At 45.1% G+C, this 15,436-nt stretch overlaps 1 protein-coding gene across 1 annotated transcript in view; it reads right to left on the bottom strand.

Moving 5' to 3' along the window:
* lrpprc (leucine-rich pentatricopeptide repeat containing) overlaps window positions 1-15,436 on the bottom strand; it is an 88,806-nt gene that overhangs the window by 48,239 nt on the left and 25,131 nt on the right. The window contains 10 exon segments of the mRNA XM_080782497.1: window positions 2,707-2,914; window positions 6,724-6,809; window positions 9,882-10,012; window positions 10,707-10,820; window positions 11,568-11,627; window positions 11,873-11,950; window positions 12,354-12,416; window positions 12,419-12,459; window positions 13,396-13,453; window positions 13,976-14,003. Of these exon segments, the coding sequence (XP_080638623.1) occupies window positions 2,707-2,914; window positions 6,724-6,809; window positions 9,882-10,012; window positions 10,707-10,820; window positions 11,568-11,627; window positions 11,873-11,950; window positions 12,354-12,416; window positions 12,419-12,459; window positions 13,396-13,453; window positions 13,976-14,003 (867 nt within the window).

Below are 15,436 nucleotides of genomic sequence, written 5' to 3'. Positions count from 1 at the left end.
GGATTTATTCTCATCCGTCTGGGACACTTGTATTGTTGAGACGTATTGTACATCTGCTCCGCAACGCTCTCATCATCATCTGCCAGCTTTCCCCCCTTTGTCAGAGTCATTAGTGTCTGGTGTCGCTATAATCACTCCCTAGCGGAGATAACGGCGCGGCGAACTGGCTATAGCCCGCGAGGCTATAGCGTATATAGCGACGTTAGGCCCGCGCACCGTGCTGAAACGGAAAGGGTTCGGAGAGTAATCGGGGAGGCATGACGGGCTGTCAGGAGCTCTAATCTGCCGGAGAAGTGTTCATTAAGTCATTAGCGCTGACACGGCGATGAAGACAGCACACCACCGGGAGTGACACGCGCCTTTGTCCTCCTTCCCTTTCCCATCCTACTAGCCTTCCCGATCCTCCTTCCATCCTCCACTATGCCCGACCGTCCGTCCGTCAGTCACGCTGTGTTGGAGGACGGACTGAATGAACGGGTTGGTGAAAGAGAACATGCATAGGAAAGGTGAGTCGATTAGCCCATTCAGGCCTGACGTCGAAATAAAATAAAAAACGTTTTCTAAATCATGACAATTTTCGGAAAAGATTTGAGGCGCATTTTAAAGATTTTTTCAAAAATAGCAGACCTACAAGTTCATAGCGCGCCACTCGGTGGCGCGCTATGAGCTTGTAGATCTGCTATTTTTCAATAGCATAATGTTTAAAACACCAAAAGGGGTTCCTCGCCCAGAATGGGTTAAAACCTTGGTCTGGGACAGTGGTCGCGGATTTGAAGATAGGGCGACAACATTTAAAAATCAGCTATTAATATTATTTATTAGTTTCCACAATAATTTAGCGATAATAATTTAGCACCTTTATACGCTTTGTTGTACAACTGTGTCATCAGAGAAGAGTCGGTCAAATCTATTCTTACAAGCTCCAAGGTCCACTGAAGCTTTGGTGGTGGCCCAACACCTCACCGAGACGGTATTACGTTGGTTTTTCCCTTCACTTGACACCGGTCTGTAATGTGTGTGTGTGTGTGTGTGTGTGTGTGTAAGCGTGCGCGTGTGGTTGCTGTTGATAACCCAGGAGTAAATTAGCCTGCTAATCTCACAGAGGCAGCGATTAGCGAGTGAACCCGCTAGCTCTGTTTGTGCCAGAGACCTGACTGCTGCAAAACAAACAGCAGCAGGGGTGCTCTGGTGTGTGTGTGTGTGTGTGTGTGTGTGTGTGTGTGTGTGTGTGTGTGTGTGCAAGCTTCACGTGCAAAGGTGTGGACTTGGCTTCTCTCTCCCAAAACATGTACAAGGGGAGGGGGAAATGTGCGTGTGTGTGTGTGTGTGTGTGTGTGTGTGTGTGTGTGAGTATGTGTGTGTGTGAGAGAGAGACATGTGTGTGTGTGTGTGTGTGTGTTTGTAGGGGCTGTAACGACAACGACACACCACATGGCTGTGGCAAATCCAGCAATTAGTGCTCTGTGCATAATTAACATGCTAATGAGTTGATTTACGTAAAAGCTGTACTGACAAATAGAACGAACGAACGAACACACACACACACACACACAGCTGAACAGACGGGGAGGGGTGGGGCCGTTCCAGTGATCTAGGGGCCGATGCTCGGGAGTTCATTTGCATATTGGCGTTTTTTGTTTTTTTGCAAGGCAGCGTCGATGGCCATTTCTGACCGTGCGAGTGGAAACGCACACACGATGCATGGTATACTTGTATGGGCAGAGGGGGAGGGGGGAGGGGGAGGGGGAGGGGGGAGGGGGGAGGGGGAGTGCAGCTGGCAGATCTTCCAACAAAACAAAGGCTGGATGGAACGCAACCATCTGATGCGAACACACGCACACACACACACACACACACACACACACACTCGCGCACACGCACCAGAACACAAGGGGAAAATTTCCACATCCGCTCTCTGTCCGAATTACTGACCCAGAATCTAACCCCAGCAGTGATCATGGGCGAGATGAGTAAATCAAGCACACGCACACGCACGCACGCACACGCGCACGCACACACACGCGCACGTGCGCGCACACACACGCGCACGTGCACACACACATTTCTTTGGGGTTCGGGGGAACTTTTAACAACTTCATAGAGCACGACACAATGGGATAGCGAAAAAAGTGTGCATGTGATCGAACGCCTTTGTGTGTCCTTTTATGTTATGTGTGTGAGCGTTTATACACGCGTTATAAAACGCATGCGATTAATTAAAAATTGGATCACACATTTCAGAGTGCAATTAATTGCCTCGGTTCTCTTCCAGGCTCTCTCTGAGCACCTGCTGATCCTTTTGGGGCTTTTCTGACTTCCCATAGTTTTTGTAAACAAAAATGGCATATTAAGGAAAAGGCAGGGGAAATGCTGTCTGGATGGGGGGGGGGGGAGGGAGTTGTTTAATGAACACATTCTAAATTAAATCCTTCCTCATGGGAGCTCTTCGGGACAAAACAGACATCTACCTGCAATCTTTGTGATAGCGACTTTAAATATCACTTATTTTGTTTAGCTCCATATAGTGTATATCCCTGCATCCCCGCATGTAACTTTAACAAGAAATTAATATGAGGCCAACTTGCGATCAAATCGCAGAAATGCGTAAAAGTCGCTCGTTTGACTGATTCCAGCGCATATTATGCGCGTATGGGCGGTGTTATAGGTGTTTTGCGACGTGCGTGTGTTGTGAAATGTGGGCCGTACTTCTTCAGGTACGCGGTGATGAGCGGCGAGCAGAGGTTGGCGGTGGGCCTGGTCAGTCCCAGCGTGAACACCGTGTCTTGGAGACGCAGGACGCCTTCGGTGTCACCCGTGGCGCCCACGTTGGTGAACAGGTGAAAGAGCGTGGCGATGTTGGTCTCCTTCAACATCACCTCCTTGTGCCTCATCTCCTTCAGGATGTCCACTGCCTCTGTGGTGGAGACAGGAGAGGGATGTGATGGAGAGAGAGAGAGAGAGACACGTTTTAAAACGCAGAGAGACAAAGACGATGGGAACTGGAACTGCAACGTTGACGACATTAGTCTGGGGACTAAAGTGATAGTGACAAGGAGGGAAGGAAGCGATAGAGAGAGAGAGAGAGAGAGAGACTGAGAGAGAGAGAGAGAGAGAGAGAGACTGAGAGAGAGAGAGAGAGAGAGAGAGACACAGGAAAAACAAAGTGAAAAGAGAGTGAAGGAAAACAGAAAAATCCCGTTCAGGAGAGTGAAAGAACGAGGGACAGAAAGAGTGGACGAGAGAGAGAGAGAGAGAGACAAAGACAAATGGGAGAGACGGAGAGAGGCATGCAGGTCCGCCATGGGAGAGAACAGGGTGTTGTGAATAAATACGATAAAAAAAGACCCCCTTTAGCTAATTCCATGTGGGGAAAACAAACCCACATTAAAACAGCATTTTGTGTGTGCACAGCGGGGGATGCAAATCCAGCCCCGTATAATGCCAACTTGCCACTAATTGCTACTTGCAGCTTTCTAAACGAGACTACAATTACCGACCCCTACAATGGATGGAGGCTGGGCTTTTTTTTCTGCTGTGTGCCGCGCCGAAAGAGCTCAGGGGGATTAAATTATAGGTGTGCGGTGGTGAGGAGCGGCCCACCGTACGTAGCCCCCTGTGAGACCCCCGGCAAGCGGGCTGGGGGTGGGTGGATTGGTTCGGTCGAGCCTGGCCGGTAATGGAGGGTATTTTGCTGGGCTCTCTCGTGCCCATCTGGCCAGCGGTAGGATAAACGCTGAACACCGTGTGTGTGCGCGTGTGTGTATGTGTGCGTCGTGCTGTGTGTCGTGCGCACACGTGTGAATGAATGCAGCTGCCGCGTATCAAGACCAGGTTATTAAGATGCGTTTACTCTCCATTTCGACGGCAGCTAATGGGCTGACAGCGATATCGCCGCTCTCCACCACAGACACTAATCAACAGCAGAAAGGGCTGAAGAGAGAGATGCAGAGAACACAGACGGATAGCCAGTGGCGGACAGTAATCTCAACAAAAACAAAACGATTCCGAGCTGCGCTACTATATCTGTCGGCTGGGGGCAATCAGAAGGTGTTATTTATTATACATTGTTGTTAGTGTGAATGAAAACTACTTTCTGGCCTTGACCTCCCCGGACATCCAAACAGAAAAGTCCTATCTGATTGCAATTAAACAACGTTAAACAAGATTGCATGTTGGCTTTGCCACTCGATGTGCCATTCACTTTAACCCATTCTGACCGGGAACCCATTTTGGTGTTAGCATCATGTTATGCTTTAGCTATTAAAAAATAGCAGATCTACAAGCTCATAGCGCGCCACCGAGTGGCGCGCTATGAGCTTGTAGGTCTGCTATTTTTGAAAAATCGAAGAACGACTGACATTTTTTAGAATCTGATCTCAGGTCAGAATGGGTTAACCAGACCAGTATGTGTCCAGTGGAAACCTCGTATGAATCTGATCTCAGGTCAGAATGGGTTAAGCATGCACATGCATACCCTCCATTGGGTGGTGCCCCCCCAGAGGCAGGACAGTAACAAAAGGTACAGTATTTGCGTTGATTACGTACCAACTATTTGCGTTGTGTACCCATTTTGAGTATCTGTATCTATACTTGAGTAGTTGTACTCCACTTCATTTATTTACTGTATATGAAGGTGTATTATGAATTCTTTTAGGAGTTCCTTTCAGGAGCAAGAACCTAAACTAGATATTAGAGACACAATTCCGGTAGTCATTTCAAGGACAATTTGTCATGCAAAGTCTGATGAGTAATGTGAATAAATGCATACACGGAGGAAAGTAACTATAAGTCGCGGATTGATGGAATATGCAAAATAGCCCCCACGTAAGAAGAAGAAGAGAAGCTGAACTAATTACTCTGGAGGATTAAGGTCAGGGTGAAAAATAAATATATAAAAAGCCGGCATTGGGTACATGGCCTGGAAGTATAGCCTTGATGACTGGCGTTGTGAGTAAAAAAAAATGCAAGGGATCTCTCCCTGACTAGGATTCTCCAACTACATCTCACTCTCTTTATCCACCCAACCGCACCTTATATGGGCAAATGGAGCTACCCCCCCCCCGCGCGCCTCTCTCCGTTTAGCCACTATGCATGTCCATCAGCTCATCCGACTATCACACAAACACATGCGCATGTGCGCACGCACGCACACAGGCCCATGCGGATGGGCGAGCACTAGGCCACATAAACAAACATCACGCAGCCCATTGGTTCATCTAATGTTCCACAGATTGACTGCAAGCCAAGCTAGCCCCCACCACCACCACCGCCACCACCAGACAAGTTTTGTTTACCAAAGGGTATGGTCAGATAACAGAGCCCCCCACTGAGAGCAGGTCACAGAGGGAAGATGAGACGGATAGAAAGAGCATTTGAAGTAGAAGGCATGTAAAATGATGTGAATGTCAACCCTCAATTTTGAACTTAAGTGGGCAACCTGCTCAGCTGTAAAAAAAAAAAAAAAAACCTGACCCATCGGCGCAATGGAATAAAATGTCAGGGAAGAGGAAACTAATGTAGAAAAAGGATGAAGTTGCCTGGAGACTGGGTGGGGGAGGTTGAAAGTATAGGAGACTGAGAGGTGTGAGAAGGAGAAAAAAAACAAAGCAAGAAAGAAAAAAAAGCCATTAGAGGGAGAAATAAAGAAAGAGAGAGAGAGAACGCGAGGGATGCCAAGAAGCATGGTCTTCAAGCAGGCCTGGAGTAGCGACGGTGGTGGAAGCCGAGGCGGACTAACGTCTGGGCGGGGGCAGGCTAACGTCAGGGCTAGCCATGTGTACTAATGCGGATGACAAGTCCCCCCACCATATCCACACTCTAGCTAATGGCGAATGCGTCAGCGTCGCCTATACAAACACAACCCCCCACACACACACACACATGCGCGTATACTAACCGTCATCTCCGCCAAATGCCTTTTGCTTGAATTCACATGCAAATTGTGTGTGTGCGCGTGTGTGTATAATGTCCAAGCACTTTGGCGGACATGATCTGCCATTAGCATCGGGGCGGATTTCAGTAATTCCGGAAAAATACACACAGTCTCTGTAATTTTCCCCTCTCTCATTTCTCACCGACCGCGAACGAGGCGTTATCTGGCGGGGGGGGGGAGGTTTAGGGTGGACAACAAAGAGTGACAAGCTTCCAGAAGAGAGGGTGAGAGAGAGACGGTTTGAGAGCAGAGGAGGGGTGAGGTGAGGAGAGGAGCGACACGGGAAACATTTAGCCTGTCATTGTGTGCACAAAGCCAAGCGGCGGCATTGATAGTAATTTGGTCTTCAATGGGCCCGAGGGAAACCCACCATAGCATTCTTATAATTGCCTGCTAATGTGGATGGATGGAGAACGAGAGAGAGAGAGAGAGAGAGAGAGAGAGATAGAGAAAGAGTTTGTGAGAGTGAGTGAGTGAGTGAGTGAGTAGGTGAGTGAGTGACACTTATGTGAGTAATGGTACGTGAATTGTAAAATGGTTTATTCATAGAGCAACTTTGAGTTGCCTTTAAGTTGAAACTTATGGCCAGACCTACCGTCAAGAGTAAAAACAAGAAATAAACAGGTACATAATCAAATCTTCAGTGTTCCTTTAACTCTTACGGTTTACAAATGCATACAGTAGTTAACAATGAGGACTTGACCGTCTTAGCGGTCTCACTAGCCTAGTAACTACTAAGCTACTCCAGGGTAACCAGTCAGATAGGCAGATCCTCGGCGGTTTTCACTTACCGTCCATTCTGCCATGCTTAGCCAGGATCTTGACCAAGGAGAGGTATTTACTCGCATCCAGCACCGCCGAAGAATCCTTCCGACTCCTGAAAAGAAAATATGGAGGGGAAAAGAATGACAAGTCTCTTTTCCACTATGAGTGGTCACTCGGAATCTTCGTAGAACCTGAAACTTTCCAGAACCCGCAAAGTACTGTGGCGATTTATTTTATTCATCATAAACCAGAATCAGGGAGGTGTGCCATAAAAAAAAAAGAAAACTAGCCGATCTATAAGCTCACACAGCGTTGCATCGTGATTCATTGAGCTTGTAGATTACTTTGTCACTTTGCTGACTCCCCCGCCAGTGAGGAGCCCCTTTGGGAGGACATTTTCCTCCCAAAGGACTACTCCTCCCGCCCAACACTCCCCACTGACGCAGACAGCCCAAGGGTTACATTATCCCCCCCCCCCCCCCCTCCCCTCCTCCCCTCCTCCCCGCCCGGCTTCCTTCCACAGCTTTTTTGCCAGTCAACATAGCGTAGCTGGACTGTGCATTAATGTCTCCCCTACTATTACTCATGTTAATCTTTAATGGCTTGCTGCCACCCCGCAACACCACTGTGTGCGCGCACATCTGGATGCTACAGCAGTATACAGGGCCTGGATGTGGCTGCATGAGGAGGGGATGAGGAGGGGTATCTGGGTGCCAGTAAACCTCTCTCTCATCCCCTTTGACAGGAGACACACGCACCATTAGGATGTACTTTACTGAACTTTGACATATGTGACCAGTGCCAGTATTTTCAACCACAAGTCGGCACTAATTAAATCTCACAATAGACCAAAATAGAATCATTTTATTTTTTTGGTGGTTTTCGGTTTTAGCCACATTAACACAGTTGGAATGTTAAAGAATGTTTTTATTCCATCAGAAAGTCGTTTTAGTGTCATTAAGTCGTTGTATTTACATTGCAAAAATGTCTCTATAATTACAGATTATTTGCCGTATTTTGGGGGTGTGAACATTCCTGCACGTATTTACATAGAGTCTTTGTTCTCCAGTTACAGTAGCCGTGCAGTGTGTTTCTGTGACAATAGTAAATAGCCTACAACATCAGCATTATTGTTAACTTGATATGATGCTGTTGGATATTGTAATAAAAGTATAAATTAACTGATTTACCCGTCGTCCACTGAAGAAAAAAAAGTTGCTGCCAGTTTAATGTTTGTTTGAGGTCTCCACACCACACGCGTTCTGACGAGATTGTCTTAGTTGTAAATCCATTCTTCTGCCCTTTATTTCAGTGCACACATGTGCATGTTTATCACTGTGTTTTAATCTTTGTAACTTTATTACCATTGGATGCTGCTGCCTGATGATCAATACATGAATGAATAACATCGCGTGTGATCGCGCGTCGCGGTGAAATCCGTCTTTTATATAATTTGATCAATCCATGACATCCATGCGTGATCACGCGTCGCGGTGAAATCCGTCGTTTATATAATTTGATCAATCCATGACATTGTTGTTAGAAGAACAGCTCAAATATTGAATGTGAAGACATAGTGTAGTACAAATCCTGGTGTGATCTTCTTAAAAGTGGAAGGATCATAACACACGTCTAAGGTATTTTTCCCCTTGACTTTCTGTTGGTAAGGTTTTGACTCTTTCACATCAGTGCATGGCTGATTCAAGCCATGCATTTAGGGGTAAAAAGGTACCTTTGTACATATTAATAATGTAATGTAAACATACAGCATTTTTTTATTTAGCAATTAAAAGCATGGGTCTAAAACTACAAGTAACTTCATGGAATAAATTATAGCCTACTTGCTGCAAGTAGTTTTACTCCAGCATACTAGTTAGATTTAGATTGTATCATTACCAAAACATACACTAAACAACGTCCGTCCTATATTTCTATATTGCAATATTGATACTTTCTCATCTCTATTTATTTTTATTCTAAGAGTTCTAGATGTCCTTATTCCTCTTTTACTAAGTGTCAACTCAAGTCATTCTGTGCAGTTGACAGTGTGGAGTGGTTAGAGGATGGGGGGAGTGTTTATGCAAGTATCTAGGGGTGGAGACAAGTATCTATTGTCACACCCCATTCCTGGGCTCAGAGATGCTAAATACTATGAAATCTTAAAACGGCAAATTCTGTACTTTGGTGTTTCCAGTTAAACAAGTTTCAAATGGTCATATCTTCTTCATTTCCCCCCCAATTTCAATGAGCAATAGATCATATGAAAGGTTACAGTGTGCAGTTTCATAATATGTAAAGAACTGAAAAATGACCATGTCCCCCTTGTATATCAAACCACTGTCCCTGGTCACATATGCCATGTTGATAACTGTCGTGACTGCACTTACACTAAAGATTGTGTACATACGGTATATTAATCCAGATACTGTTTTGAAGGACTGCCGACAGACTGGATATAGTATATTTTGTGTACTGTATACAGTAAATATATCAATTCCCATTCTTGTTGATAAGACTATACACAAACATTCTTATATTAACCGTACGACGTGTGGGAACGTCATAACTAATCCAACCGACGGGTTGCTAGGACGTGTACGCACGACGTCCTAGCGCATTTTCATTGATATCAAACGAGAGAAAAATATTCAGACGCATGCGCGTTGTCGTTCACCTCCCCGTTTACCGTTCACAAAGAAAGGCTCGGCGAAGCGTAATCTAAGGAGCTCTCCGTGGTTTTGACCAGATGGATATACTACTAAGCTCTTCATTTCTGACTTCAACATAATGCCTCTCGTTTTAAAAATATGAAGCGAGCGATCATCAGCGACTTTATCGTAATCTTAGCGAGGTAAGCAAGCAAAAATATGTCTCCCGGTATTTGTCCGGAACGGAAGGGGGGGGGGGGGGGGGGGGGGGGGGGGTTTACAGAGTAAAAGCGGCAATATCTTCCCGGCACTCCGAGCTTCTATTTTGAAAGAAATCCCGGCGCTAGTTGTGTGTTAATTGTCTCTTCATACAGTAAATGTATTCATAGACAGTACTATTATATACATTACATACATCATTGCATCATTCACGCTGAGGAAGGCCATTGGACAAAACATCCGTGTGTGATCTGATAATATTTTCTTAAGTAATGGGTACGTGCGTGTGGTGGTGGTGGTGGGGGGGGGGTGCTCACATCTCTGTCTTCAGGTTGAGGGCCTCGTCCACGTTGTCGTGGCGACAGTTGATGTTGATGAGGTAGGCGTAGGGGCCGACGGTGAGCTCCTCCTCGTACTCCTGTTTCAGCTCCATGGCACGTTCTAGTTTCTGATTGGATCATGCAAACACAAAAGTACAGTAAGTCAGACGGACTGGACCCCCACGTGACGTCACAAAGACGTCAGGCGTTAAGACGAAAATAAATCAGCCGTAACCGTGTCCGTCCCGACCAACGTTAATGCATGTGACGTACAGTAGGACCGCCACACGGTCGCGACGGTAGAAAACATTATGTTGTTTTGAGTGATATAGTTGCAGTTTGATCAGATAAGATAGATTAGCTACACTAGTAGACTAGTAGCGCACGGGTGTTTCAGAAAATACAAATTGTGTAAATGCATTGGTGACGGACACTGCAACAAAAGAAATGCATGTGTGTGTGTGTGCGTGTGTGTGTGTGTGTGTGTGTGTGTGTGTGCGCACGCGTGCGTGTGTGTGTGTGTGTGTGTGTGTGTGCGCACGCGTGCGTGTGCGTGGGTGTCATGGCGACCAGCGGGGGTAGTTATTAAGGCAAAGTAACGCAAAAGAATCAAACCACTTGGCAAATGGCAACACAACAACTACACAGATTTGTTCGGCGCGGGACTTTTGGGGAACATTGGTTACCGTAATGACTGGACCGTAATGAGGGAAAAACTACTGTGGGCACCGGTCATGGGCACAACGGCCATGGCCGCCGTGAAATTCCTGCCCTGCATGGTGTAGACGGTAGAAGGGTCGTTCAAAGAAGGAAAGCACTTACGTCCTCAACACAGAGTAATATTAGGAGTTGTCTGAAAACGGCTCCTCCGGGTTGGCCCGCCGCTTTCAGCTGAAGCAGCTCCTTCTCCAGGCTCGACAGCTTGCCGTCAACAGGCTGAACAAAACACAGAACAGGGGTCATGACTCATCGCCGTGTTTGACTACATATTCTGAAGAAAACCCGGAGACTTGATTTTCAGTCATTGAATATTATGATAAAAATGTGTTTGCCACAGACACATTTGTCAGTGTACAGACATGTTGATGATAGGGCTGTGAATGTGAATCTTTGGCTGTCCCACAATTCGTTTCCGATTATTGGGGTCACGATTCGATTCATCTCGATTCTCAATCCATTTTTTCTATTCTCTATTCAAAATGATTCTCGATTCAATACATAGGATTTAATCACAATCTACTCCAGCCAACTGAAGTGACTATACTACAGTAACTTGAAAATGATGTTTACTGTGATTACGGTAAACTTACATTTCATATCACAAACACCATGTAGTGAAAACTCCTGTAACTGTAACAAAAAATAATAATAATAATAATTTAATTTTTTGGGAAATCGATTTTGAATCGATTTTGAATAATAATAATAATGATTACATTTTTTGGGAAATTATAAATCGATTTTGAATCCTTCATAACGGGAATCGCGACTCTAAATCTAATCTATTTTTTTGACACCACTAATATTGATGACCCCTGTTCAAGAACCCACTTCTTGGGTTTTAAATCCTCTTAGCAGAATTGTATTGAACGGTGCTTTTCTATGCTTTTTTTCCCCCCTGCAAACTGTAAATTAAAGTATTCAATCAATCGAATACACACAAAAACACTACACAATACTCACAGTGAAGCTGGGAACGGAGCGATCTGCTGTGTCACTAGGGTCCAACAGCAACCGCACATCCTGACGCACAAACACAGAAGAATATTTGATAGTATCAGAAGAACAGTCCTGGTACTGGTATCGAAATGCTATACAATACCGTTATGACTGTAATAAGAGGTGCTTCGTGCTACTGTACGAGTATAGTATTACGGTGTGTGTGTGTGTGTGTGTGTGTGTGTGTGTGTGTGTGTGTGTGTGTGTGTGTGTGTGTGTGTGTGTGTGTGTGTGTGTCTGTGTGTGTGTGTGTGTGTGACTTGTTGTACCTTGACGAGACCTTCGACGTTGAAGGAAGACAGGATTTTCTGGATGCCTCTGAAGATGTCATATGGGATGAGGATGTTCTGGAGAGAGGAGAGTAGATGAATTTGTGCGTGCGTGCGTGCGTGTGTGTACAGTACACATGTGAATGAATGCAGCTGCCGGACAGTCATGAAACGAACTAGACACACTGTATGAGTGTATTATGTTTGCAAAGCCATCTCATGGTCTGTGCCCGTGACAGAGAATGAGTGGACGTATGCGTGCTTGCTTGTCAACCTATCGACTACATGTGTGTGCCTGTGTGGTGGGTGGGCGTGAGCCAACGATACATCAATTTGTAGATTTTGCCGTGCCGATGTCTCCGACGATAGCATTATGGGCAACAAGACTGTGTACTGTAAATCAGAGCAGGCATATAAACGTGTGTGTGTGTGTGTGTGTGTGTGTGTGTGTGTGTGTGTGTGTGTGTGTGTGTGTGTGTACCTGTGACTTGAGCTTGTGAAAGTATTGTCTCAGTTTCTCTTCCTGTGCGCGTAAATCCTGCTCCCCATGGACTTGACCAGGTGGTACAGAAAGTAGGATACACCCTCTGGACGGACACACGGACGGACGGACGGACACACACACACACACACACACACACACACACACACACACACACAAATGCATTTATTTTGTTGCTGTGTCAGTCACCAATGCATTTACACAATTTGTATTTTCTGAAACCTCTGCAGTATGAGTGATTGAGTGACTGTGTGTGTGTGTGTGTGTGTGTGTGTGTGTGTGTGTGTGTGTGTGTGTGTGCACGTGCGCGTGTGCGACGTGTGTGCATTCTGCTGACAAAAGCTTCTTTTGCAATGTGAGTGGATATGCCACGGCTGGCAGTGACAGCCGCGCACGCACACACACACACACACACACACACACACAGGCTAACGGGATGTGACACATATAACCACCTCATTGCTCCCACCATCACACACCAGTAGCGGCATGGCTGGCCAATGGAAGTGCACACACACACACACACTATGTGACATTGTGACTCATACACTGATACAGAGCGACACGGACACTCCCACATACACACTTTGGCTGTTCAGCGCTGCCTCAGCAGACAGGCTCTATATCCCCTGACAGAGAGAGCAGGTCTCACACTCTCAGGAACGCACACGGCGCAAACACACAGATCTAACAGACACACACACACACACACACACAGATCTAACAGACACACACGGCGCAAACACACAGATCTAACAGACACACACACACACACACACAGATCTAACAGACACACACACACAGATCTAACAGACACACACACACACACACACACACACACACACACACACACACACACACACACAGACAGACATGCAGGCTTCATAACGCCAGAGAGGTGGTCAGCAGTCTACCGCTACAGACACTGTGTCTGCGTGTGCGTCTGCGTGTGCGTCTGCGTGTGTGTGTGTGTGTGTGTGTGTGTGTGTGTGTGTGTGTGTGTGTGTGTGTGTGTTCTTACCAGCAGGAGTGGAGGTTTCCCTGGAGAAGCGTGGGTCATTGTACAGGACCTCTGTAATCTGGAACACATCATTATTATTATTATTATTATTATTACCACCACCATATGAATTATTTTACACACAGATTAGAGTAGCTAGACATACAGTAGTACATGCACAGATATGAACGTGTATCATAATCATAAATCAATCTGTAGGACACAACCAGACAGAAATATAGCCATTGTAAAAAAAAAAAAGTATGTGCTTGTGTGACGGCGTTCATCATATTATATTTTAAATTCTTTAAAAGCCCACATGGAAACTGATTTGCTCTGTGCAACTCTTCGATAAAACTGCAAATAAGGCAACGTCGACTTGTGTTACATGCGTATATCCATGTGTGACCAAATTAGCATTTTAAACATTATATTATAGCTTAACTCCCCCGAGAACCGTGCGTTATTTCTTTTTGCAATCCTGGCAACCTGTTATTTTGTACTGACTGAAAAAAACGTATATTTTGCATTCTTTGTGATTATTAAGTGATTCAAACAAGAAAGAAAGAAAAAACATGGACAGCAGCGTTTGTTCTCTTACCTTCACCATGTCCTCCAGATTGTCAGACCTGCAGGGGGCAGTAGAGGACAAGAGATGAGACACACACACACACACACACTTCATTTAACTCAGACTGTACAAATGAATATACACCCAGAAAGGTAAAAAAAAAAAAAACTAAACCACAACAACACCAGCAAATAAAAAAACACCTCTGTCTGAACTTACGGGCACATTTTCATGTTCAGAGCTAAATGAACACTGCAGAGTGCAGATGCTACACTGTGTTTACCCATTACTTTGATATCCAATCCAAGTTTCCTCCAACATGCATGGCTGTCGGGCCGGCTTTTCCTTTTTCATGCCAGTCCAAGATGATTTGTAAACTATGTCATGAGCACATGAAAGACTACTACTTCACGAACAATGTCAATGTTTAAATGATTATTGTGCATATCGACCAAACTGTGTTTTTAGGAAGACAGTTTCAAAGTGTACAGGACTCCATGAGCAGTGGACCTGTTGCACATTCATAGTCCATTCGCCATTAAAATATGTGACCAGATTTGACTGAGAGACTGCCAACGCGCAAATTCCAGCTTTTCACCAGAGAAAAACTTTTTTTTTCCAAAATTAGTTTATAGCACAGACAGACAGACTCTTCACATACTAGAGCATGTCTGAAACAAGTGTCAGAGCTGAAATGTAAATATGAAATAAATGCTTAAACATGTAGCTAGGTGTAATGTCCACAGCAGTGAACCTTTCAAGCTCAGTTTTCTCAACTCGTTGTTTATTACTCTATAAGCCATATCTCCAAAACGGGTGGACAACCAATGTCAATTTGAAGCTATGATACCCTGCTTTCATGTGACATGAAAAAAACGAAAATTCAAAGAAATCCAATGGCAGTCCCTCAGTCAAATTTAGTCACATAATTATGTGCTCTGCATCCTGCTCATAGCTTCTATACATTACTGTACATACACAGATAACCAGAAGAACATTGTTCAGATAAAAGCAGGCAAAAAACTAAAGTTAATGTCCTGCTTGTTACAGCAAAGCAAAGTTTCCAAAATTCCAGCAGGCTTTCGCTATACCCACGCAACTTTTGTTCCATTATGTTGCACTCATATACAGCCATACAGTACAATGAGTTGGCATCCCTGAATGGATCGCTTGTAAGTAAAACACAGTCGACACCGATAGCACCAAGGCCAGGGTATTATACTGCACACCCGTTTCAATCAATTCAACACAGAGATGGAAGCCGACATTGATTTTTCTCAGTGATAGTCCGTCATTTTTCCTCTGAATAGGTTGAATGTTTGCCATGAGGCGTGAGCTTTGGAGAACACCAACCTCTTACAAGACTGTCGTTACAATCGCTTTTCAGCCATGTGCGACGTTCGTGTTCGGTTCTCAATTGTTATAGTTATGACACGGTCACAGAACAATCGGCAATTGTTGTCAAAGCAGCGTGTCCTGTATATCATGAAA

This window comes from Protomyctophum bolini (assembly GCF_963924005.1).
Source record: "Protomyctophum bolini genome assembly, chromosome: 14".
Classification (NCBI taxonomy): domain Eukaryota; kingdom Metazoa; phylum Chordata; class Actinopteri; order Myctophiformes; family Myctophidae; genus Protomyctophum; species Protomyctophum bolini.
This window is presented reverse-complemented; position numbering and strand designations above follow the sequence as displayed.